The sequence below is a fragment of the Choloepus didactylus genome, chromosome 6 (genome assembly GCF_015220235.1).
Source record: "Choloepus didactylus isolate mChoDid1 chromosome 6, mChoDid1.pri, whole genome shotgun sequence".
Classification (NCBI taxonomy): Eukaryota; Metazoa; Chordata; class Mammalia; order Pilosa; family Megalonychidae; genus Choloepus; species Choloepus didactylus.
This window is the reverse complement of record NC_051312.1, coordinates 151,030,339-151,055,968: the sequence shown is the minus strand read 5'-3', so window position 1 is coordinate 151,055,968 and position 25,630 is coordinate 151,030,339. Positions and strand designations below refer to the sequence as shown.

Sequence of the window (25,630 nt, the reverse complement as noted above, 5' to 3'; positions counted from 1 at the left end):
AAGATAACTACCTGGAGGCTGAGAATGAGCCAGGCTTGCTGTTCACACGGGACAAGGAAAGCAGGAGACATTTAGGATCCTCCAGTTTCTGGAGCAAAAGTTTCATTGTTTAGTGTATAGAGCTCTAGTTTTAAGACGGATTCAGAAATACAGCCTTCAAATTGCCCACAACCCAGTGGGATCCCTCCCTGGTCTTAAACCTTCAGTACTAAAATGGTTCACTGTTCCAGTGTCTACTTCCCTGAGCATGCCTGGAGGAGACTTTAAGTTTTACAAAAGAGAATACTGAGGTATGAAATGCAAAGCTCACTTGAGATCCTGCCATCGTTTATTTCCCTGGACCTGGTAGAATTTGAGATTCATAGGGGTCTTTTTCTCTGACACATGCAGAAACACACAAGCATTTGAAAAAAATATTTTCATTTTTCTCATTTGACTTTGATAACTTAGTGAAGAAGGCAAGGTGAGAATTAGCCAGTTTTATGAAGAAGGAAGCCAGGACTCAGAACATTCTTTTACCTTCTAAGTGGTCAAGGCAGACTCCAACCCACCTGTGGCTTTTCAGTGTTGTTTTCACTTATTATAACACACTGCCTCTGTGAAGCCTTCATAGCTCTTCTGGCTGCCAGCCATCATCTTTTCCCCAGAGAAAGTGCATGAACTACTTTTTATGCATAATGTTGGGAAGAAAGCAATGGTGGCCTCTTCCTAGCAGAGGCATCTGTCTGGATTACAGGCCTGGAGCAGAGGCACTGACTGTTCCAAAGGGACTCTGAGCTGGTGGTTGTGATAAAGTTTCCTGTTGCTCCTTTACATGAATCACATAGTAGGCAGTCATTCAAAAAGCATGCCTTTGATTTTGTCCAGCCCTGAATTTCTCAGAGTCAGATTAAGGTGCATTGATAGCAACAGGTGTAGGGCTGGAGAAAGTGGATCTGAGGATAGTGACTGGATTTGGATAATAAATATCCAGACGAATCCTGAGGTTGTCACAGGACGCAAATCTAGAAGAAATTTCTAGAGCTCTCCCTCTGCAAGAACAAAGAGCCCCCAAGTGTCTCCCTCTCATTCTCTATTTGTTAGAGAATGAACCAGAGCTTGGTTTTTGTTCATTTTTGCCTAAACATTTTGCTGCCTTCCTTTCTTCTTTTACTCTTACTAGTTTGAGTAACAGGTTGGAATCAATTTGATGCTTTCGATCCACCAGGACACCTTGTGGGCTGTTTTCCAGGAGAAGTGACCAGAACATACGCTGCTGGTAGCTACCTTTCTTCTCCGGGATTCATAGTATCCCAGAAGTGAAGCATGGCTGGCCCCCTTCCTTGCCTTTCCCCTCTGTCTCCTTCCTGGGGGATGTATAACCATGTGTGAATTACCCATTGTCATGGATTATTCATGATGAACTCTCAATTCTAGATGAGCTTACTTGCTAGCCAGCATGCTCTTTACAACATCCACCCTATGGTGGTTGTGGTGTGTTGGCACACAGTTTAGTTTTAATATTAGCCTAAACAAAAGATTGTTGGGAAGGTGAGTCTGCCAAATATTCATATAAATACATATAAAATAACAAATACAAGTGATTGCTATATTGTCCACTCTTTCTTTATCTATTATTGTCCTCTATACGCACAAATAATTAAGAGCTTACTATTAATTTGCTGCTTTAAACATTGGGCTCTTTTCCATATTTTAAGACCAGCATTAGTCCCATATGCCATATTAATTCATTTAACTAATATTTATCGATAACATACTCTGTGCCAGGCACAACGTTAAGTGATCAAAATGTAAAAAAGACCCAAAATCCCTACCTTAACGAATAAGGAGTTCTAGTGTAAAATTAGGGCTTTAAAAAAAACTCCCTATAGGATTCAGAAAAGAAACCAAGCAGTCAATTCTGAGGGGTTCACAGAAGGCTCATGGAGGAGATGACCTTGGAGAGGAAATCCTGCTAAGATGGGACTTCAAGCATGAGGGGGAGTTGGCTGGCAGACAGAGGATAGGGCCTTCAAGGTAGAGCAGTAAAACAGCATAGCATGTCTGGGATCCTCAAAGAAGTTGAACATAATTAAGAATACACAGTGTAGAAGAAGAGAGGCAGAAGGTAATCCTGAAGAATTTACTGAGAGCCTACTCAGAGAACACAGAGTTTGGTCCTCATTTGGTGGGAAGACTTTGAAAAAATTCCAACAGGTGATGACATGATCAAACTTGTAATTTAGAAAAATCACTTAAATAGAGCTGTGGAGGATTCACTGGAGGAAATAAAATTGGAACCAGGAAGACAAATTAGGAAGGAGTTGCATTGATACAGATGGAAGGTGATGAGGACCTAAACCAAGATAACTTCTCTCAGGATTGTAAGGGATGGAAGGATTGAAGATTCTTGAAATATGGAGGAGATAGAATCAACTACATTAGGTAATTGTTTGATTATGTGGTGGGGGATGGTTTAGAGTCTGAAAAAAAGGAGAAATCAAGAATGACTCATAGTTTTTTACCTTGTGGATTGAGGAACATAACTAATAGGGTTTAGTAACTTTCTAACAATATATCTGAGTTATGATTAAAAATCTCATTGCTTATTAAATCAATAAATTATCTCCTTTTGATTTGTGTAAAAATAGATGACACCTAAAGAAGCAGAGACTGTATCTCTAATAATTTTGGGTTTTGATAAAACACTTGAGGATGTGGGACTCAAGATTGAATTTTCATTTTTTTTTCCATCAATAAGTTCTGTCTTGGGAAGAAAGGGGTAAATATGAAATGAAAGCTAATTATCTAGCTGGTACCAGGGGAAGGTCTTTTAATTCCCTTTACCATGATGCATGATACTTGCCTAGTGGACTCCTGACTACAGTCTGAGGGCAACAGTGTTGAACTTTCTCAGGCACAGCTGAGTAACTTGGGTCTGGCTAGTTACAGGGCTGAGAAGCCGAGAGCTGAAAGCTGACAGGAGGAACTACTGTGAACACAAGAAGGGGCCATGCACAGGAAGGCAGAGGCCTGGGAAAGGAACTAGGGGGAAGAGAAGTGTGACTTTTATCAGGTGTGAAACTAGCAAAAACAACTTCACCCCAGAGCCTTCCTTTCTCTCTCCCCCTGTTGATTGGGCCTGTTGATTGGATGAGCAAATACTCATAATAATGTGCAAGGAGGACTCGGGGTACAGAACAGGTAGTCATGGTTTATGCCATTGTGAATGTTTTGCAGAGTCCCGGAGGTCAGGGATTCCAGAAAGCTAAAAATGTTGTTCGGGCTTCCCCCACTTCTCTTGAATAGAATTCCTCATTCCTTACACTGTATCAGTGTTCTAACTTATTTAACCTTCAACCCATGCTAAGTATGCATTTCCCATTGTGACCCATTGTGATCACAGGAGCACACACACAAATGCATAGCTGATATATATGCAAATATAAAGATAGATAGAAACAAGTGTCCCAGAACAAGAAGCTTGTGTATTTTCTATTCTAATCTATTTTCTGTTTAGATTTTGTTAAATAAAACTGATTGCATGACCTCTAATGATGTGCAGCCCACAATTTGAAAAATACTATGCTGTAACCACCAGGTGTAAAATGACTATGCAAGTGGCCCGAAGTGCTGTGTCCAAAAGACCCTGGGCCAAAGTCAGTAGTTCTCAGCCAGCAGTGATTTTACCCCCAGGGTTCATTTGGCAATGTCTGGAGATATTTTTGATTGTCACACTAGGGGGAGTGCTACTGACATATAGTAGGTAGGGGCCAGGGATGCCACTCAACATCCTACAATGCCCAGGATGAGCTCCAAACAAAGAATTACCATCCAAAATGTCCATAGTGGCAAGGTTAAGAAACCATGCTCTAAGTGTAGAAAATGAGTCCACACTTCTAATCTGCTGTAGATCCATTTAGAGTGATAGAAACTTGAACACAATCTTCCTTTTCTCTTCCTTTATCTTTGAATTCTACTTGTACAGTTGAGGGTGGAGCATAATCGCCTTTGGGTTGTCTGTAGAAGTTCAGTCTACAGGGTATAAACAGAAAGACCGTGAGGAAAGAGGCTGTTCTTTTCTTTCATTTAGACCGCACCAGGCGTTATTGTTAGAATACTGTTACAGCTCCCTTGAATAGTTTCTCTTTTATAATTTCACTATCCTTCTCCTCCTGTCCTACTGCTGAGCTGTACAGGACTCTTCCTTCCTCAGCCATAGCAGCTCTCTTGGAAAAGAAGTGGTGAAGGAAATTTGGCCAATTGGATTAGACATGGTCCCTAAAGCCTTCTCTTATTCGTGAAATTTCTTGATACTGCTGTTTTGATGGGAAGTGACCTTCTGCTGGCCTTGGAGTGCCATCTTAAGCCCTAGTATTAAACCATCTCCTTTTAGCCACTACTTCATTCCTCTCTCTGCAGCTATTTCAGACCAGATTCCCTTACAGTGGAGTGGATGTGCACTCCAGTGCAGTGACCCTCCCCTCCCCTGCCCCAAGCACCTCATCCTCCCTTCCTCCACACCTGGCATCAGAGAAGCTCTTGAATGTCTCAGTGTCAGTCTGTTGTTGTTTTTTTCCTTTTTTTTTTAGCTACTTTGAGCCCCCTTGTCAGACTTTATGTGCTTTGCATCATTCAGAGATGGTCTGATGGAACAGACCTGGCTTGTTTGTTTTTTCTTATTATTTTCTTTTCTTTGGGATGAAGGGAGGATGGTAGAAGGGAGTATCTCTAAATGAAATATCAGAATAGTGGTGGAAAATAAAACCAATGCTATTTGAAGCTATAAGCTGCCATATTTATTTTAACATACTTACCTCATGCCTCTTATATTACATAAGCAATAGCATTTATGCTTAGTAAATGATCTGTTATAAATAATTTATAATAAATGGTGAGGGGAGATGTGTGTGTGTCTACCTTGAAACTTTAGATTTCTATTAACATAATAGTAAGGAGGACTAACAAAATTCCAGGCATTGGTGCTGGAAAAGCTTCAGTGATATATTAGATTTCAGACACATAAATTCCATTCCCTTTGCTTCAAGAGAGCTATCAGGATGCAGATTTCTTTTTAACTTTCCTGTTTGATGACATATGTGAAATAAAGAGATGAAGGGAATTAATGAGGGGGAGCCAAGGGGTCAGTCTTTTACTGCCCATGCCCCTAATCCGTTGGCCTTCAGAATACACTGAGAAGGTCCGAGGGAATGTAAAAGTTATATAAAACAATGGCAGTATATACAGAGCTTCACTGTAGAGAAGGATGATAGAATAAAAGGATAGGAAGATGGAGATGTCAAGGAGAGAAAAGAACCTGGATGAAGAAATCTCCATCCTCTTCGTCATTATCACGAACGGTTTGCCATTTGGTTCTCTGCCAGGTATTAGGCAAGGCACATTCTACCAAATCCCTGAATCTGGCCGTTTACAATTTAAGAAAGGCATTGTGTATAATCATCAAGTCTTAGAAATTGTATGACAGCTCACAGATTTTAGAGGCTGCGTTTGTGAGGAGCAGGACTGTTTGGCTGGTGGCAGTAGTGGTGGTGGTGGTTTTCTTGGCTGGGGCTTTCTTACTTTTCCTTCCCAGATCGGGATACTTGTTATTCATGACAGTCACCATACCTCAGAAGTTCTGTGAACAGAAAGGTTTTGCAGCCCTTAGTTTTCCCCATGGGTTGCCTGAGACTACAAGATGAAACCTGGCTAATCCCAAATGTCTAGAAGTTTCACCTCGGTTTTCTTAGAAGAGAGCTAGGAAGAAATGGGCCAAGACAAGATTCCTGAAGAAAGTGGATTTTAAATCATGTGTGGTGCAGGTACGTGTGGTTTATGTCTTTTATCTTTGGGGTATGATGAAGAATAAGGAAAACCAAAACTCTGCAGCACCTACCAAAGAGAAGCCACTTTCTGATCTATATCCCTCTTTTTAGAACTGAAGTTTGTTTTATTTCTGCCAGTTTGTACAAGTCCTCTTCCTGGGACTGCCTCTTCCAGGACCTTCTGTTGATCAATTCTATGCCTCAGGGTTTACAGTGATTGGCAGCATCTTTGTTTTACGAGCAGTTGATATTTTACTTGGAGACTTGAGGCCTCTTTGACAATTCATTGTGCTCCACTCCCACACCTTTATTTGATTCACTGACTCATCCTCATCAGCAAGTGCTTATTTTTGTTTTTTAAACTTTGATTCTTCTTCTCAGTATTCCCCTTTAGAGTTTGATAGCTGTAATCTTATAGATTTGTGTAAATTTAAGAATTTGTATTTTACCATATGCAAAAATCCATTTTGCTCCCATCGTATGTCCATGAGATGCCAAATCACCGTGAGGAGAACAAAGGACATCCTTGCTGTGATGCAGCATGAGGTCCATTCCCACTGGATGATTTAACATGAATTCCAAACAATCAGATTGTAAGACATACCCAGAACATGGTTGATGTACCCAGATTTGCTATTGTGTATTATACTTTATCCAGGAAGGATTGACTAGACTCTGAGATACCTTTGAAGAGTTTGAGTCCCAGGCATTATTAGCTTCAGAGGACAGAAATAAGGACAGATCAGTGTATTATATGCAAATGTGAATGAGAAACTGAGCTAGAACTAATTCTAGCACAAGGTTTCTTTCTTGTTCTGCAATTCTCCAGGCTCTTGGAAGACTTAAAATTTTGGGTTTGCAAGACCTTGTCTCTTCCCCTCAAGTCCCTTAGTCGAGCACCTGGGACCCATCATTCACCTCAGCAGAAGTCGCAGAAGTGAGGAAGGGAGAGCTTGGACTAGGAGAGTTGGGTCACTTAATTCCCTGCAGAGGCCCAGTCAGGTCACTGCATCTGCCTCCCTTTGGTTACCCTCTTCTATAAACAGGGACAGGAATTCTTGCTAATGGATCCCTTTCATTAGGTGTCTTAGGCTCGCTGAATGAAAAGCCCTATGAAAAGGCGACACAGCCCTAATAATAACGGATACGATGGCGATGGCTATTTTGGGCAAGAGCAGCTTTGTGCCGCCCTTGATCTCCAAAGACGTCTGCCATTCCTGCCCTGCTGTTACCTTTCTGACTCCCTATTCTTAGAATCATTCGTGAGTCCTGGGCTCAGGGTACTACAGCCCAGCTGGAGTGGAATGCAGACTGTCTGGCAGAGTGGAGGTTAAATAAAGTTAGCCTTGGCAGCCCCCTCTGCTCTTGGATGGGCAGCAGGCACCTCAGTGTAGGAGTGGCGGCATGCCCTGCTGCGTGGCGGGGCACCTGAGGGAGTCTTCACGCATGCGTAGACACGGTTGACCAAGTGAGCCATCCGTGACCCGCGTCACCATCCCACCCCGGCACAGTGCATTTGGCGGAAGCCTCACACTCAACCAGTGAGTGTATCACTGAAAAACAGTCAGGGACAGGTAAAGAATAAACAGCTTTGAAACCCAGTGATCTTCCAGGGACTTCACATTTGATGTATCTGCCTCCTAGAGTTATTCACTTATTTTTGAAAGTAAAACAGAGGGGAAAATTTCATTCAGTTGCCAGTCAACAAACATTTGTTGTGCATCAATATATACGACACCAAGTGTGAGACACAGTTCCTACTCCCTAAATAAACACAAGCGAAAAGCACATATTCTATGGTAAAATAGTCCCAAATCCGTGCCATAGAACTAGAGGAGGGAGCGCACCTCCAGCTGGTGTGATCAGGAGGACCTCGGGGAGGGGTGGGGATTAAGCAGGTCTTTCCAGAAGGACAGACTTCAGCAAGATGGAGAGGAGCCAGCCTTGTTGGTGAGAGAACTGTTATGAGCAAAGGGCAGCTGGAGGAAATCCTTGGGACGGATCACGGGAACTAGAAGGCCAACTGTGCGGGGTCGGGGTGGTGAGGGAGGGGGCCTGTACAAAATTACCCAACCTTAACCGTGAAGGCTGTGCAGATGCCTCACCAAGAAGGTTATAAAGCTCCCCCTGGGGAGAGCTGCAAAGGGCCAGGCACGGCTTCGTCCAGAGACAGGGTGTTCTGTTCCGTAGCCTGCCTGGCACCAGCTGGGTCTTGCAGTGGATACTTAGTAAATAACACTACTCTTACCATCACTCAGCCTCAAATTCTGTGACCCCAAGTTGTTGAATCAGCTTGGTTTCAGTTCCGAGTGTTCGTGCTAACTTTGTATTGCTCTGTTCTGATTGCACACACGATCTGCACCTTGTATGCCCTTTCCTGCAGGCTTATCTGAGCTCTCTTTCTCCTCTACCACAGGTGGCTAGAGGTGCAGGTTGCTAATCTAACATGTCCACAGCGCTGGGTGCAGTACCTGCGGCTCCTTCAGGAGGCCATCTGGCCCGGCGGGTCTCTTCCTGAGGCACCACGGCCTGTGAGGACCCAGGAGCAGCGGGCGGCTGCTGAGAAGCAGGCCCTGCAGAGCCTCATGGGGGTCCTGCCAGGTGAGCAGACAATGAGACGGGCAGGCTGGTGACTCTTCCCTTCCATCCTGCTTTGCCATCCTCACCCCACATGCTTCCGAACCTTTTAATCAAAGGACGCTGCATATGGCTCAGACTCACCTGTTTGACCCACCATCTCTCAGGCCCATAGGAAAATGGTCAGAGCTGGGATTTTTATATCCTTCACTCAGGATGCTGAGGGAATGGAAGGGATCACTATGGCCAGACCCCAAATTCTAGGTGAGAATCCTGCAGATACTTGAGAAAATAACTTTGGGGAAGATTTGGGGATGCTCTGGCAGCCCTACAGGGGCAGGCCTCGGAGCCATTCCCACCAAATGAAGACTGCAGAGTCTCTGCCATCATGGCGTTTCAGGACCGGGAAAGAAAACAGTACATCCTGCAGAAGCTGAGACTTGATGAAGAGGCCCCTTAGTAAGGTTCATGGTCCTTGGCAATAGTAAAACCAGCCTAAGGAGGGTCTGTTCTTTGCTTTCTATTGCTTTATAGAGGGCAGGAAAGGCACTTGGTTGCCTATGGCGGTGGTGAGCAAGGACGGTAGTGCACTCTTAGCTCTGGAGAGTCAATTTTAGGTTTCTCCTTTCAGTTTTTACTCTTAATAACCTCTGATCTCCAGCCTAAACTGTTACATTAGAAGAGGTAGCTGCACTGTCTTGAGGTCCATTCTAATTTAGACACAACTTACGAAACATACTTTTCTAAGTTTTCCCTGTTTGATGAGGATTGTAGTTTAGTTGTGTGGCCTTATATGCCAGAAATACCCCATCTGTGCAAAGACGGCAGATATCTAGGGAGGTGGTCTCCTTGGAACCTGGGGCTTGGAGGAGAGGCTTAAGGCTTGATAACCCTTTACTCCCTTCTGTTTTCCCCTCCTCAGATATTGTGGTAGAAATCCTTGGGGTGAACAAATGTCGGCTAAGCTGGGGTCTCGTCCTGGAGTCACTACAGCAACCCCTCATCAACAGGTAGGCTGAAAATGTGTGCATAGCATCAGCCTCAGCACAGCTGGAGCTGCCTCCAGTCTCAGAGGCATCCCAGGTTTCTAAGTGAAAAATCCACCTTCCAAAGGAAGGGATTGAAGTCTCTTCCACCGCTGAGCCTCCGACGGCCAGGTCCATCCACACCAAGTGAAACCCGCACTGCCAGGCTCAAGCAGGGCCGCGAGGCAGGCAGTGACCATCTACCAGCCACTGCTTGTACTGGGGAGAACTCGATGCAGGCTCTTGCGTGAGCTATGAAAATGCCTTATCTTCAGGGCTTTTTAGTGTCCTTTTCCACATCAGCTCCTGTGAACACTGAGCGCACCTGGCCCTTTGTAGTACAGGCCTTATAATGAGGGTCAGCCTGGGCTTATGGCCTGGCCAACAAAGCCCTTATTAGTGCAATGATCAGGGGTTGTCTGCTTTATTAGTATGAGGAGGACAAGGTAATGACGCTGGGTTAGTATGAGGAGGACAAGGTAAATGCTGGCTTAGGACTCTGAGAACAATCCAGAAGTGGTAGATACTTCTCTGGCTGGGACCTCGGGGTGGCATGCTGTTGGAAGTTGTTGCATGCTCTTCCATTCCTCTCTCAAACCCTCTCCCCGAGTAGACTGCATCTATTAACTCCCGCTCTCGAGGGCCCGGGGATTTGCCTTAGTGCCTGCAGCAACTGATGATGAGAGAGAGCAGTTGTCAGAAACTCTGAAAATTCCCAATAACCTGACATCACAGGGATTTCCCCTCGCAGTTCTTCAGAGTAGTGCCAGTTGGCTAATTAACTGTAAATGGGAAATGGAATTTGCTAAAATCTAGTCTCAAGTACTGTTTCTGCTGCTATGGGGTTTGTAGCCTTTATCTGTTCAACAGACATTTATTTCATGACAGAGCCTTGGTCAAGCCAAGATTAGGGTCCACTGAGGCGGGGGAGGGAAGAGGGAAAAGGAAATGTTGCAAAGATGATCTGGTGTCTCTTGACTGGGCCAGACCCTCCTCTGAGCTGTTCTGTCATTTGTTTCAGGCATTTGATTTACTGCCTTTGGGACATCATCCTGGAATTCTTGGATCTCTCTGCCTCTGCTGAGGAGTCTACCACAGCCACCTCTGCCGCTGATTCCCCAGGCAACCCCAGGAGTGTGGGTGTCTCCCCTTAGCTCTGGGCTGTTCACACATCCTAGAAACGTCAGGGAAGACGGTTATTTAGCCACCCAGAAAGCAGTCAGAAAGCCTGTACCCTGGGGGACGGGGCTGCCTCTGAGAATGCCTGGGATCTCCCCCAGCTCCACTCCATCTGTAGCAGGCCACAGGAGGGATATGTGTACCACTTCATGTATATCCATTTCCATAGTGTTTTTGAGGTGTCCAAATTGTTGCTGGTGGGTAGATCCTGTTTCCTGTGGAACAGGACACTGTGAGTTAAAGAAATGAGCCCTCTTTTGCCTTTCCCATCACCCCCTTCCCTAAGATAGTGGTCTTCCTGTAACCTGGCCCTATGTACACATGGGCCTGACCCACCAACACATAAACTTGAGATAGAACAGGAAAAACTATCACTAGGTGCTTGGGGGAGAAGACAGTCTTCTGAGCTCTCTGCTCCCACCAGGGAACTGCAGGTTTCTTCAGGTCCACCCTCAACAGCCAATCCGCTGGGTCCTACCTGGTTTCCCAACAGTTCCAAGAGAAGGTGGTTGGGGGGAGAGATTTCTCCAGGGACTCCTCTTTGCTTGTTGGCTCTTTTCCAACCCATCAGCCTTATGGAGGATGCCGTGAAGGCTGCTTCCCTGGGTGGTTACACTTTTCCTGCCCAGAAGACTTCAAACAAGCCTGCCAAAGCTTCTGGTAAATGCACCCCACCCTTCACACCCTTTCCTGAAAGGGAGTTGCATCACAGATTTTATTCATTAGCTTTTTTCCTGACCCCCTTCCCAGGAGCAATTGAGTTTTTGCCTTTATGACCTTCTCTCTGTGTGTCTTCAACAAAATTTCATGACAAGTGGCATACTCCACCTCTGCCCTTCCAAAGAAGGAAAAAACACTTGCCCATGGCTGAGAATACCCAAACAGTATGCACCCCAGGGGAATGAGTGAGGTGTGCTGTCTTCACCAGTCCTGGCACGGAACTTTTACTCAGAACAGAAAATATTAGCAAACCTGCAGGGAATTGGTTACCCACAAAAAAACTTTCTACTCACTATTTCTTAGGGTCTAATTAATTTTTAAGAATGCCAGCAATGAAGGCAAAGGCTCCGTGTCAGGCCACAGTGTCTGTTAGAAAGATGGAACAATCAGAAGGAGTTGGTAGGAAAGGAGGCAGAGGAGTATCACGGGAAAGTGGTACGAGTTAAACACGTGTGAACAGTCGAGGAAGGTGGGCTAACAGGCACCGCTGGGAGGCCTCTGCTCTCCCCTCTGCACTTTAGTTTCTGCCTTGCCTGACAGCCCTGCTTCTGCTGGGTTAGGCACCCCCCACCTGGAGGAAGGGCTTGGAGCTAGGCTGCTGAGAACAGGCTGGGGCTGGAATAAGCATCAAGATTCCCTTAGACTCTGGAGTCGGTAATGAGCACACAGTAAACTGGTTGTGGAAGAAAGTTGTGAAATCTTTTTGCTTTTTTGTCTTCTGGAAGCTTTTAACCACAAAACGTGTTCTGTTGTATTTTTGATACTTTAGGTGTGTAATTATTGCCCAGAGGCAAGAAGATAAGTGAGATATTATTTCATGGCCCCTTCCAGCCTTAAAAGTGATTAGTATAGTGACTTTATGACTCCACAGGCTCTCAAAACATCTCCTACCCTAGATTTTCCCAGGCAGCAGGAGCTCTGCCTTTGGTGAGTGCTTGTGGAGGCATGGGCTTGCAGGAGTCCACGCTGACTCATTGGGGCTGATCCTTTAGCTACCTCAGCTGGGGCCAGCTCGCTGTGTTGTTGAGGTGGGGTGGCCAGCCCTGTTTCCTGCCGTCATTCTTGCCCCATACTTTACCCTCAAGGTCACCTATATTGTTCCATATGTCTGGTACCAGTTCTGCTCATATGTGGCACAGAACCAGTAAGGAACTAACATAGCATAATCTCCCTGTGGCTAAAAATTGTAAGGAATGTTTTTGACCCTTCCAACCCAAAGAAAACTTCCTATATTTCATGTTATATAAGAGACCCCATTTCTGCTCCACCTGCCTCCAAAAAGATAAGTTGTTCTCAGACCCTCCTTCTGCCCAGGAGGGAAATAATAGATATCACCAAGGAAACAATCAAAACCCATCAGGCCTTGAGAAACCATCTGCCAAGTTTGGATAGGTTCAGACAACAAGGGAAATCAGCATTTGGGAGAGATGCCACAGGTTATCAGGAAAAGGTAACTCTGCTGAGAAGGGGTGGGAAAAGGCAATGAAGAATTGGACCTGCACTAACACAGAACATTCTTGACTCTTCCTTTGCCTTGCCCACCTATTTATTTCCAACTGCCACAGTTCATTTGGTCAAAGCATCCAGTAGTAGTTGTTAGGTCATGGGTAGAGTAAAAATATGTGTAAACATCAGCCCTGGCTGTGTGTTAGGATGCTTTGGGACTGAAACTTAAACTACTAGGAAAACTTTATTTTGTTCCATCAAATTAATACATGGATAGGTGAGTCCCAGGGGTGGATTGATTTCAGTAACTCTGTTCTCATAAAGGGCCTCGATTTGTCCGTCTTCCTGCTTTGCCATTCTAAGCATGGTAGCCCTGTCCTCAGACCACTGGCCTCATAGGCTGCAGTTGCAGGCATCTAATCCAGACATAGCATCCATGAAAGAATAGGGGCATCTCTCCCATGTTTTCTTTTAAAGAATAAGGAAACCTTTTCCTAGAAGCCTTTCAAGAATCCTCCTCTAACAGCTCCTTGGCCAGAAGTGCCCACCCCTAAGCAACTCATTGGCATTCAGAATGGTGTGGCCACGACTGGCTTGAAGTAGCATTTGTCCTTTGGGCAAGGTAACCCTCCGTGGAGGGTTAGCTACCTGGAAAAGTAATAAGACGTTAGCCAAGAAGAAGCAAAGGATGGGTGTTGATAGTGCCTGCTCAGGGCTTGTTCTGTCAGCATTCAGCACATCCCCTCCAGCACTCTTAAAAATACCTGGTACCAGCTAGCAGTTAACAGTTACTGGGGGCATAATTTGAAGCACTTTGAATGTATTAACTTATTTAACCTGTACATCAACCCCGTAAGATAGGTTCTATTACATGACATGCATATTCCCTTTTTATAAATGGGGAGTCTGAGGCATGGAGAGGTTGACTTGCTCATAGTCACCTGCAAGGAAGTGGCAGAACCCAGCTACAAATCTTGTTCATCTGCCTCTGAGCCTGCTTGCATAACCACAATACTAAGCTGCCTTTCTGCCTTAGAAAGTAAAATAAGACTAGGGTCCCACTTTTCAGGAGCTATAGTCAAGAATAAGAGTCTGCAAAGTTTCGGTTAAGGGCCAGGCTTTGCAACCGCACAGCCTCTTTAGTAACTACTCAACTGTAATATTGTAGCATTAGAGCAGCCATAGACAATATGTAAACAAATGAACGTGGCTGAGTCCCGTCCACCATTACTAGGAAAACAGGCACAGACTAGATGTGGCCCATGGACTGTAGCTTGTCAAGTTCTTATCTACTGAGATAGAACTGCTTCTCAAAACTTCACCTTGTATTTTGTTAAAATGTAGATTTTGCCTAAGTGTAGGGTCAGGCCTGAACAGCTGCATTTTGAACCAGCTTCCAGCTGTAGGCCAGTGATGTTGCCGGTCATGGACCACACTTGGAGTAGCAAAGAGTTAGAACACAGACTGTTCCAACTGTTTACAAATAATGTGTTACTTAATACACAGAAAGGACACTCTTTTGAGACTGGGGGAACCATGGAAAATTCTGCCATGGTGATAACTTGAGTTAACGCCTAAAGAGTTCCTAAGAATTAGCCAGGGGAAACGAGGAGGACATCTGGGCAGAGAAACAATGTGTGTGAAGACGTAGAGAACTGCAGTGGTCCAGTGCAGAAGCATGGCAGCCAGGGAGCGGTGAGAGGCGAGGCTGGAAAGCCACATTGGGGCAGGTCAGAGATGGACCTATCCACGTGGCCTGCTCAGAAAACCTGGAATTGTTTCCCTCTACACAGTGGGAAACTGTTGAAGAATCTTCCTGAGGAAGTGTCTATCATCACGGTTGACAGTTCCCATTTGTAGGAAACAAGGGCATTGGGTCACACGTGTAGACAGCCTTTCTTAGCCTCCTGGGTACTTGGTTCCCCCTTAGGCTCTTCAAGCATATTCACAGTATCATAGGCAAGGTGGCTTTAGGGGTCTGGAGAATACAATGAACTTGAAATGAGAAAACCCTGATTGAAATCCAAGCTCTGCCACTTTAACCAGCCATGAGGATATAGATGGGTGACCGAACTTCATTGAGACTTAGTTTATCTCTTAGAAAATGAGACAAAACCCCACATTACAATGAGATGATAGGTATATGAGCAGATTTTAGGAAATCCAAGTGCTGTGCTATGGAGATGATAACGGTACCATCATCCCGCTCCTGTGCTGAGGGAGCCAGTGGCAACGACTTGCTTCAAGAACCCCACTCGGCCAAGCAGTCATGCAGCAAGCCTCAGGTCCCACAGTCCCCTCGGAGCCTGCTGTAGACCCCAGGCTTCCTCTGCGCTGGAGCAGGATGAGGAAAGGAAGGCCAGCCAGCCCTGCTGGACGTGAGAGGGCACAGGAAGCAGGGAAGGAGTGGTCACGGGAGGGGAAGGGAAACCGTGATGCCGTCATTCAAGGCCCAACTGGGCAAGCTCTGCCACAACTTGGCACCTTGGGTTCCTTTCCACTGGGGCTGCCAGAAATCACAGGGCAGCAGTTGCTCATTCTGCCTTTGTGTACAAGAGAATGAAATCATTGAGGAATGGGTTTCAGTTAGCAATACTTCATCACTCTTGTGGTAGTAAAGACAGGAGACGCTGCAGCACACACACCAGATAGAATTTCTCAGGAGAAGCCACGGAGGGCAGACACAGCCCAAACGTTACTTCCACACCCTATGACCTGCCTGGTATTGCTTAGTACACAAAGACGATTAAGTGTCAAGGAAGAAACAAGTGAAAATGTCAGACCCTTTTCACTGCTGTGACCCCAGCAGCAAGAGTGTGTGAAGCAGAGGCCACTCTGAAGTGATGAACAACCTTTGGGCACCCACGTCACCTTGGCAGATAAACTGTGCTATTCTCAGACTCACTGAGCCTTCTTGCCGCCTCCCTATCACTTCTCACCTGTCCCTGGTCTGAACGCACAATTTAACTCTGCTTTCTTGGAGCGGAAGCAAGCATGTGACAGGATACAGAGAACCACTCCTGGCTTTGATGTCTAGTCACAACGTGACAAAATCTGCTTTCTCCCCACGTCTTGAATCTTCGAACCTTACCTAAAAGGGCTTCTGTATCAAGTCACCAGCATAGTTTTTAGGACATGGAAGATTGCCAGGGAAGAACGAAAGAAAAACAAAGAGAAAGTAACAGTATCAAGATACAAACTTAAAATTAGAAAACATGTCTTGAAGTGGCATCATCTACTTTTTTAACCCAAAGCAGATGTCTTTGCCAATAGTCAGTGTTTGTTTAGAAAACAAACTTGACTATTAAGGTGCTGTGATGTCAGTATATAAGTAGTCTACACTTTGGCTTTTTCCCCTTTATGTTCCATGTCACTGCTCTACCCTGTTATTATAATTACTATATACATATAATTACTTCTAGAGACTTGGATTAATCTATGAGGGGGAAGACTAAGCTAGATAAACAGAAATCTGATTGCAGATAAAGGGCCTAGCATGTCTGCAGAAGCAATGCCTTGGCTGTACTAGGCGCAGCTGGACTTGGTGACCCATGAGCCCAGGTGATAGCCTTTGCTGGTGCCCCTCTCACCATCAAAAAGATGAACCACGATTTAGCAGGATGGCTGTATTTCATATCTTGCCATTCGGGAGGATAGACCTCATTAAGGAAAAAAAAATTCCCTTTTGGAGTTTGCAACCTTTACAAATGCTGCTCATATGGCATCCAAATTCAACAGTGATGATGGCAGGCCAGTTCCTTTCCAGCTTTGTGCAGTTTGTGTTGAAAGTTTGCCTACTATTATCTATAAATGTAAATGATTCTTTTAAGAACAGTGAGGGCACCTTTTGTTAAGGCCTCATATGGCTCTAGGGGGATCACATGGGCTTGGTTGGCAGTAGGATTTTTCCTTGGGGACAGGATGGATCATGGAGCAGGTTGAGGCAGGAAGTTGAACAGAATCATTTCATAAAACTTAGGAACCCAACCCACCATACTCTTTCCTGCTTCGGTCCTTTGGCTCACGCTGGCGTTTCCACCAGGGAGATTAATCACCTTCCTCCCCAAGCTGTGCACATGCGCCTACCCTTCATCGGCCAGGGCCTGCTCAAGGTCCAGCTTCTCCATGAAGCTTTATCTGATCATAGTAGCCCAAACTCTCTCTCCTTCCCTGAGTTATTCACACTGTCATTCAGGTCAGTGTGCATATATATGGGGTCTTCAGTAAGAGTCTATAATTCCAAAAGAACAAGGAACATATCTTGTATCTCTCTTACTCGCATTGTGCCACCTTCCCTAGTGCATGGTAGGTGCAAAACAAATACTGAATTTCATTAATTTAAGAAAAATGATGCTTACTAACTTTTAAGAGGAACATACGTGAATAAATCCAATGGAATCACAGTTTGCTGAAGACAGAAGATAGAAGAATGGAGGTGGGGCGGTAAATTTTCATCTTTACAACCATATTGTATCTTCATTCAACAGAAAATATCAAATGAACAAAGTTTGTTTTTATATTTCCTAGGCCAAAAACCACACGATTTCCTAACAGTACTGTTTGCAATCCAAGTACTGGACTACAGGAGTCTAAAAAATCTTGAAGTTTTTTTTTTAAAGAAAGTTGCTCCTGATTTTAAAATGGTTTTCAAAATCATCCAGTCACAACAAATTCCCAATGTACTCTGTATACTTTCCAATTATGCATCTTCACCTACTTTTCATTTCACTGGGTTCAGAAAGCAAAAAAAAAAAAATCTGCCTGCAAAAAGTATTCTCATCTCCCTCCTGCCCCAGACACAGATTCGTAAGGAATGCAATTACCATGAAGAGAACGTAAAGACAATTCTCTCTTCTACTTGCTCTCTGACTTCTTTAAAGTTATCCTTGAATTTGTTTGGTCCCAGGCTTATAAATTAAATTTTTATTTCACACCTTCTCTAACAGTCGCTAAGCCGTGTCTTGGATACTATAAGGAAAACTCTTCAAAAAGAAAGGCTAGTATCAATACCTCACTTCTATAAGATACCTGCTATCTTCCCCCACTGCTTTTGCTGCTACAATTATATGCCAAAACCCAACATGAAAAATGGGCAGCTGGCGTAAGAACGAAAACTGAGAAATTTCAGACATTTGGATTAGCTGCAGGTCAGCCTGGCCCCCTGGGGATAGCATTGCCTGTTGTTTCTGGGCCCACAGCTGAGGCCCCCAGGCCAGGTGGGAAAGAGGCAAGAACAGGCAGAGGAGCAAAGGAGGAAGCAGATCAGCCTGGGAATTAAAGCAATGATGCATGTCATGAAAAGAAGGAACTCGAGACACTTTGGTGCTTGAGCCACACCTCCTTTTTAGAGCAGCCTTCCTTAGAAGGATCCCATCTGCTGTGGACTGGAGTCCTTTACTTGTGCCAGTGCACATTTGCACAACACATGATGTGGAATAGACTCTTGAGCCAAGACTGATTCTATATCCACCCTGGGGCAGGCTGTTTGGCCTCCAGTGGAAACTGCCTTGGGATTAACCACTTATTCCAGGGTAGAGCGCTGAGCAATTAATACCAGATGGCTTCCCCACAGCTCTGTGCATCCTGCCTATGGATGAGGACCCCAGAAGTCCTTTCCAGTGGTTCTGTTTGGAGGAACTAGAGAAATCTGTGGTCGTAATGTCTGTGCACAAGATCCAAGTCCCGTGTACAGGTGTGCGCCTTGCATAGGATGTCAGTATTTACAGATAAAGCACTCATCTGGGAAGACAAGGGCAAATAAACATGAGTGGATGAATACAGTAATAATATCTGTGGCCTTTATGTTCGCAAGAGCAGGATTATGTACCTCCTTGTAGGAGTCGGGAGAGTATTGAGGCAAGAGCTTGTGTTTCAGTAAGCTCCACCTACCAAGAATTCAGACACGGAAGAACACACACTGTCGGAGTGGATTGACCTGAGTTCTTTATAGGATTTTCCACAAGGGATAGATCTAGTTTCCTGATCTAGTTTCTTTCATAGCAGCAGCCTTGGACCAATAATTCCCCTCACTCAATTCCTTCTGTATGTTCATTTCTGAAACGCTTTTCTAAAAAACAAAACTAAATAAACAGCACCAGAAAAATATTCTTTTTTAAAAATTCTTCATATCTCTATCACTTCTTTTCCTTGTGCAGCTCCAAAACTGTCTTCTCTTTATCCCTGTTATTTCCTTCCCTACGTCAGCTCAGCAGTCTTCATGGATGACTTGGCCACCCTACAGGTCTAATTGTCTTTTTGATAGTTAAATTAATACGGACATCAACATAAGGGTCTCCGTAAGCTATAAATACATGCTATTTCCTGTATTTGACTCTACGTCAGAGATTCTGAGAAGTTTGACCTGGTGTTCCCATCTGTGAAATCAGCATAGCCACCAACCTTGAGATTAAGCATTTTGATAAACTCTTCACATGTCACACAATCCACATGACTAGACAGTTCAGCCATGTAAATCTCTTCCCCTGATTTTTAAGTCAGGATTCTGAGACTCGGAGAGTTCAGAATATCTTTCCGTGGAATATCTGCGATAAAAACAGTCCAGCCATTAGAAAATAGAAAACAGATTCTAGATACTGTTAAACCTTCCCTCTCCTCCAAATCACCTCTACATGTTTGGCCTTCTAGAGAAGGCTAATGAGAAAATGCTGAATAATTGATGCTCCCGTAGGAAAGATATGTGTAAACACACACAAAAAAACCACACTGTTTGTAATTGCATCTGTTCATAGTCCTCCATGCCTTTTATGTAACCTGCACTGATGGCAATCTGTAATAAAGAGGTTACTTTTTTTTAATAAAATTTGATCAAATGAAAGTATAGCTTAAATTGGCAGATTTAGCAACACATGCTAGAGAAATTCACAGCTGCCTCTGTTCGGAAGCACCTCATGTGGTCAAGCTTCATCCCAACCTGCCCCTCAAGACCTGCCTGGTTATGTCAACCCTTGAAGGCAAACAGTCTTGCTGGCTGTATTTTCTCTGGCACTATGCCTTGCCACCTCACTGCTTCCTCCTGTTATATTCTGCCACCTCCCACAATCCCTGATGCCGTAGCAGCCCCCTGTTCTCTCCACGGAAGCCAGGGACAGGCTGGTGACAGACTACCTGCACACAGATTTTGCCCTACAGATGAAGTTGGCAGCTTTGTGGCGTGAGTGTCCTGTAACTCTTCTGCTGATGGGCTCAGAGAACTCATGGCCATCTGGCAATTTTCCTCCTGCCTTTCTGTACACACAGCAGAGCCCACACCCCTCCCAACCCCTTCGACTAAACCAGACGATAGCGAGAAGACTAAGCTCCAAGTGAGCAAAGGTGAAACCAAAGGCTTTTGTCACCCCAGACCACCCCTCTGCTGTGAAAACATACCGGGGGGCCACTTAACCTCAAACTGAGAAGAAAGCCCGAGGGAGGGTAGCCGGGGCCAAGTTTCATAGCTGCAGCAGCCTTTCTCTGAAAGTTGTGATGCTCTCGCAGCCTGTTGCCCAGTAACCAGCCAGCTCCTGGCTCTAATGCCTACAGAGACTGCCTAAGCTGAAGAAGAAGCATCCCCTGAAGCTGACCTCAGATGGGCAGCTCTCAGCTCTGACCTGCCTCCCAAGCACATATCCAGCTGCAGCCTCTTGGTTGCTGGGGTGAAGGGGCCTCTTTATCTCCACAGGGGGAATCTGATGAATTCTGAGTTCTGAAAAGGGGATTCTTTCACCCTCCACAAACATACTCCAATCCCCAGCACAACCCTTGGTGAGAGGGCTTTTTTTTTCTTTTCTTTTCTTTTCTTTTTTAAATATTGTGTGGTTTGAAACGCTGAGCTCAAGTGGGAGGGAGGGACAATACCAAAAGGTTTGAGTTGCCTTCCTGTCAATAGGGGAGAGCCTCTGCCGCCAGTGGGTGCAAATGGAAGGCAGGTGGTGGTGTTGGGGTGGGGGGTTAGGGGTAGAGTGAGTTAACTTCTTGGGATTTGTTGACATTTACTGGTTGTAATTGATTGCCCCACTCACAGGAACATTAACCCACAACCCTATGAATGGGTAGTGATTTCAATCTGAAAGGGACACACCTCCTTCCCATAATGAAAAGGAGACCCCTACAGAGAGTGTGCCTATCTAACTCTCCAGGCAATGGAAAGTCAGAGATGGAACCATTTCAGAGATGAGCTCAAAAAAAAAAAATTATATGTATATGTATATATGTGTGTGTGTGTGTGTATATATAATTTCATGCTTGGAATTGTCACAGGGGCACAATATGGCTATTGAACAAATTCCCACTCACTCCAAACCCACCCCTAAAGGAAGCAAGGGATTGGGGAGAAATGCTCATTTTCCTGGGCATCGGAAGAGCTGGCTTCTAGTCTTGGGTCAAGAGTATCGTGGGCAGATCTCTTCGCTTCCCTGGGTTTCGGTGTATTTCCTTCCATACAGGAGGCTGGACTGCATAATGGATAAGACCCTCTCCAGCTTTATGACATCAGTTAGAGAGCAGAGACTGTGTCTTCCAGTTTCTGGACAGTTTCTGGAACAGAGACCGTGCTTGAATATTTATCGTGAACATGAACAAAGGGATGTTGCATCTCAACTTTTATCTCAAAGATTTGCTTCCACCTCATTTGGGTCTCACTTTGAGGAAGGAAGGAAGGAAGCATGAGGTAAGAGAGGCAGGAGGGAAGGATATTCCTTCCCTTTCTCTGGGCTCCTAGGATTAAACATTCCTCTCCTATATTTTCTCTCTTTAAACCCGCCAGATCAAGTTGATTGAGGATGCCATCCAGATTAGAAGAATAAGTAATGGCCCCAAACCCCCATGCAGTCCAAGAACCTGTCTCCCTCCATTAGCCTTTCCAAGGATGGTGGTGGAATTGATAAACACTTCCATTTCCCATTTTCCAGAGGATTTTCCAACAGCCATCTCATTTTATCATGCCATCATTTCTCTGAGGAATATAAAACTTTACATATATACTATATAATGTATATTATATACACACTATATGTATAGGACTTTCTAAATTAGAAAGTATTTCATAGCTAATATCTTATTTAGAACTTGACAATCACTTTTTTTTTAATTAAACTCAGTTTTATTGAAATACATTCACATACCATACAATCATCCATGGTGTACAATCCACTGTTCACAGTATGATAACATAGTTATGCGTTCATCACCACAATCTATCTCTGAACATTTTCCTTACATCAGAAAGAACCAGAACAAGAATAAAAAATAAAAGTGAAAAAAGAACACCCAAATCATTCCTCCATCCCACCCCATTTGTCCTTTAGTTTTTATCCCCATTTTTCTACTCATCCATACACTAGATAAAGGGGGTGTGATCCACAAGGTCTTCACAATCACACTGTCACCCCTTGTAATCTACATTATTATATAATTGTCTTCAGGAGTCCAGACTGCTGGGTTGGAGTTTGGTAGTTTCAGGTATTTACTTCTAGCTATTCCAATACATTAAAGCCTAAGAGGTGTTATCTATATAGTGCATAAGAATGTCCGCCAGAGTGACGTCTCGACTCCATTTGAAATCTCTCAGCCACTGAAACTATTTCATCTCATTTTGCATCCCCCTTTTGGTCAAGAATATACTCTCAGTCCACGTAGCGGGGAGGGCAGCGAGTTCACCTGTCGAGATGGCTCAGTTAGAGAGAGAGAGGGCCACATCTGAGCAACAAAGAGGTACTCAGGGGGAGACTCTTAGGCACAATTACATGCAAGTTTAGACTCTCCTTTGCAGTAACGAGCTTCATAAGGGCAAGACCCATGATCGAGGGCTCAGCACATATTTAACCACCAGTCCCAATGTTTGTGACAACATCAACACCAGTCCAGGTGAGGATGTCCAACACATCCACACCTTCCCCCAGATCCTCGGGGCTGGGGAGGGGGAGGCTGTAAATATATTTTTTATCTGCCCAAATTACTCTGGGATGTTACAATCACTTTTTTTTTTTTCCATTTTTATTGAGATTGTTCAGATACCATACAATTATCCAAAGATCCAAAGTGTACAATCACTTGCCCCTGGGTACCCTCATACAGCTGTGCATCCATCACACTTAATTTTTGTTCAATTTTTAGAAACTTTTCATTACTCCAGACAAGAAATAAAGTGAAAGATGAAAAAAGAAAAAAAGAAAAGGAAACTCTAATCCTCCCCTATCCCTAACCAACCCCCCTCAATTGTTGACTCCTAGTATTGATATAGTACGTTTTTTACTGTTTATGAAAAAATGTTGAAATACTACTAACTGTAGTATATAGTTTGTAATAGGTATATAGTTCTTCCCTATATGCCCCTCTAGTATTAACTTCTAATTGTATTGTCATACATTTGTTCTGGTTCATGAAGTGATTTCTAGTATTTGTACAGTTGATCATGGACATTGCCCACCATAGGATTCAGTTTTATACATTTCCATCTTTTGACCTCCAACTTTCCTTCTGGTGACATATATGACTCTGAGCTTCCCCTTTCCACCTCATTCACACACCATTCGGCGCTGTTAGTTATTCTCACATCTTGCTACCAACACCCCTGTTCATTTCCAAACGTTTAAGTTCATCCTAATTGAACATTCTGCTCATACTAAGCAAGAGCATCTACATTCCTTCCACAAGGCAGGAGGGAGAGTCAAAGAAGGTAGAGAGGCAAAAGAAAGAGGAAACAAAAAAAATGACAGCTAGGAAGCAGCAAAAGGAAAAATAACCTTAAATCAAAGTAGAGTAAAGAATCAGACGATACCACCAATGTCAAGTGTCTAACATGCCTCCCCTATCCCTCCTTCTTATATGCATTCACCTTGGTATATCACCTTTGTTACATTAAAGGAAGCATAATACAATGATTCTATTAGTTACAGTCTCTAGTTTATGCTAATTGCATCCCTCCCCCAATGCCTCCCCATTTTTAACACCTTGCAAGGTTGACATTTGCTTGTTCTCCCTCATAAAAGAACATATTTGTACATTTTATCACAATTGTTGAATACTCTAGATTTCACCAAGTTACACAGTCCCAGTCGTTATCTTTCCTCCTTTCTTGTGGTGTCTCACATGCTCCCCATCTTTCTCTCTCAACCATATTCATAGTTATCTTTGTTCAGTGTACTTACATTGTTGTGCTACCATCTCCCAAAATTGTGTTCCAAACCACACACTCCTGTCTTCTATCGCCCTGTAGTGCTCCCTTTAGTATTTCCTGTAGGGCAGGTGTCTTGTTCACAAAGTCTCTCATTGTCTGTTTGTCAGAAAATATTTTGAGCTCTCCCTCATATTTGAAGGACAGCTTTGCTGGATACAGGATTCTTGGTTGGTGGTTTTTCTCTTTCAGTATCTTAAATACATCACACCACTTCCTTCTTGCCTCCATGGTTTCTGCTGAGAGATCCGCACATAGTTTTATTAAGCTTCCTTTGTATGTAATGGATTGCTTTTCTCTTGCTGCTTTCAGGATTCTCTCTTTGTCTTTGACATTTGATAATCTGATTATTGAGTGTCTTGGCGTAGGCCTCTTCATATCTCTTCTGTTTGGAGTACGCTGCGCTTCTTGGATCTGTAATTTTATGTCTTTCATAAGAGATGGGAAGTTTTCATTAATTATTTCCTCTATTATTGCTTCTGCCCCCTTTCCCTTCTCTTCTCCTTCTGGGACACCAATGATACGTACATTATTGTACTTTGTTTCATCCTTGAGTCCCCGGAGACGTTGCTCATATTTTTTCATTCTTTTCTCCATCTGCTCCTTTGCGTGTAGGCTTTCAGGTGTTTTGTTCTCCAGTTCCTGAGTGTTTTCTTCTGCCTCTTGAGATCTGCTGTTGTATGTTTCCATTGTGTCTTTCATCTCTTGTGTTGTGCCTTTCATTTCCATAGATTCTACTAGCAGGTTTTTTGAACTTTTGATTTCTGCCATATACATGACCAGTTCTTCGTTTATAGCCTCTATCTCTTTTGCAATATCTTCTCTAAACTTTTTGAATTGATTTAGCATTAGTTGTTTAAATTCCTGTATCTCAGTTGAAGTGTACGTTTGTTCCTTTGACTGGGCTATAACTTTGTTTTTCTTAGTGTAGGTTGTAATTTTCTGTTGTCTAGGCATGGTTTCCTTGGTTATCCAAATCAGGTTTTCTCAGACCAGAACAGGCTCAGGTCCCAGAGGGAAGAAATATTCAGTATCTGGTTTCCCTGCGGGTGTGTCTTAGAAAATTGCTCCACCCTTTGATGCCTCGGGTCACTGTGCTTTTCTGCCCAGCAGGTGACGCCTGTTAGCCTATAATTCTTGACTGGTGTGAGGAGGTATGGCCGTGTTCCCCCAGGCTCTGGGGTCTGGTTCTGAATGGAAAGGGCCCCACCCCTTTCCTCCTAGAGAAGACAGAGCCCCCAGGTGGAGGTCATTAGCATTTCAATGGTCTCGCTCTCTGCTTGTGGTGTCTCCGCCCTTCCCCGAGTCACAGCCCTGGAAACTTAAAATGACTGGGGCTTTCTCCACTGAGCCGAAAAAGAAACAGATAGTCCCCTTCAGACCCAGTCCAAGGCAACCCTCCGACTCTCCCAGGTCAGTCGTCACCCAAAGCCTCTGTCTGTTTTTTAGGGCTGCGTACCTGTAGTGAGCAGTTCACACTCGCTACTTAAAACCTCAGTTGGAGCTCAGCTGAGCTGTATTCACTTGCTGGGAGAGAGCTTCTCTGTGGCACCACGAGGCTCCGCAGCTCAGGCTATGGGGGAGGGGGTCTCACGACTTGGTTCGGCAGGTTTTACTTACAGATTTTATGCTGTGTTCTCGGGCATTCCTCCCAATTCAGGTTGGTGTATGATGAGTGGATGGTCTCGTTTGTCCCCCCACAGTTATTC

The 25,630-nt window shown here is 44.3% G+C and overlaps 1 protein-coding gene across 4 annotated transcripts in view; it reads left to right on the top strand.

The window, feature by feature from the left end:
* SNX19 (sorting nexin 19) overlaps positions 1 to 12,068 on the top strand; it is a 39,979-nt gene extending 27,911 nt beyond the window's left edge. For 3 of the 4 annotated variants that reach the window (XM_037841973.1, XM_037841971.1, XM_037841974.1), the window contains 3 exons: positions 8,221 to 8,405; positions 9,304 to 9,391; positions 10,428 to 12,068. In XM_037841973.1, coding sequence (XP_037697901.1) covers positions 8,221 to 8,405; positions 9,304 to 9,391; positions 10,428 to 10,560 — 406 coding nt within the window. In that variant the 3' untranslated portion in view covers positions 10,561 to 12,068. The remainder of the gene's footprint in view (positions 1 to 8,220; positions 8,406 to 9,303; positions 9,392 to 10,427) is intronic. The other variant, XM_037841975.1, reaches the window with a different exon arrangement.
* Positions 12,069 to 25,630: the final 13,562 nt, after the last annotated feature.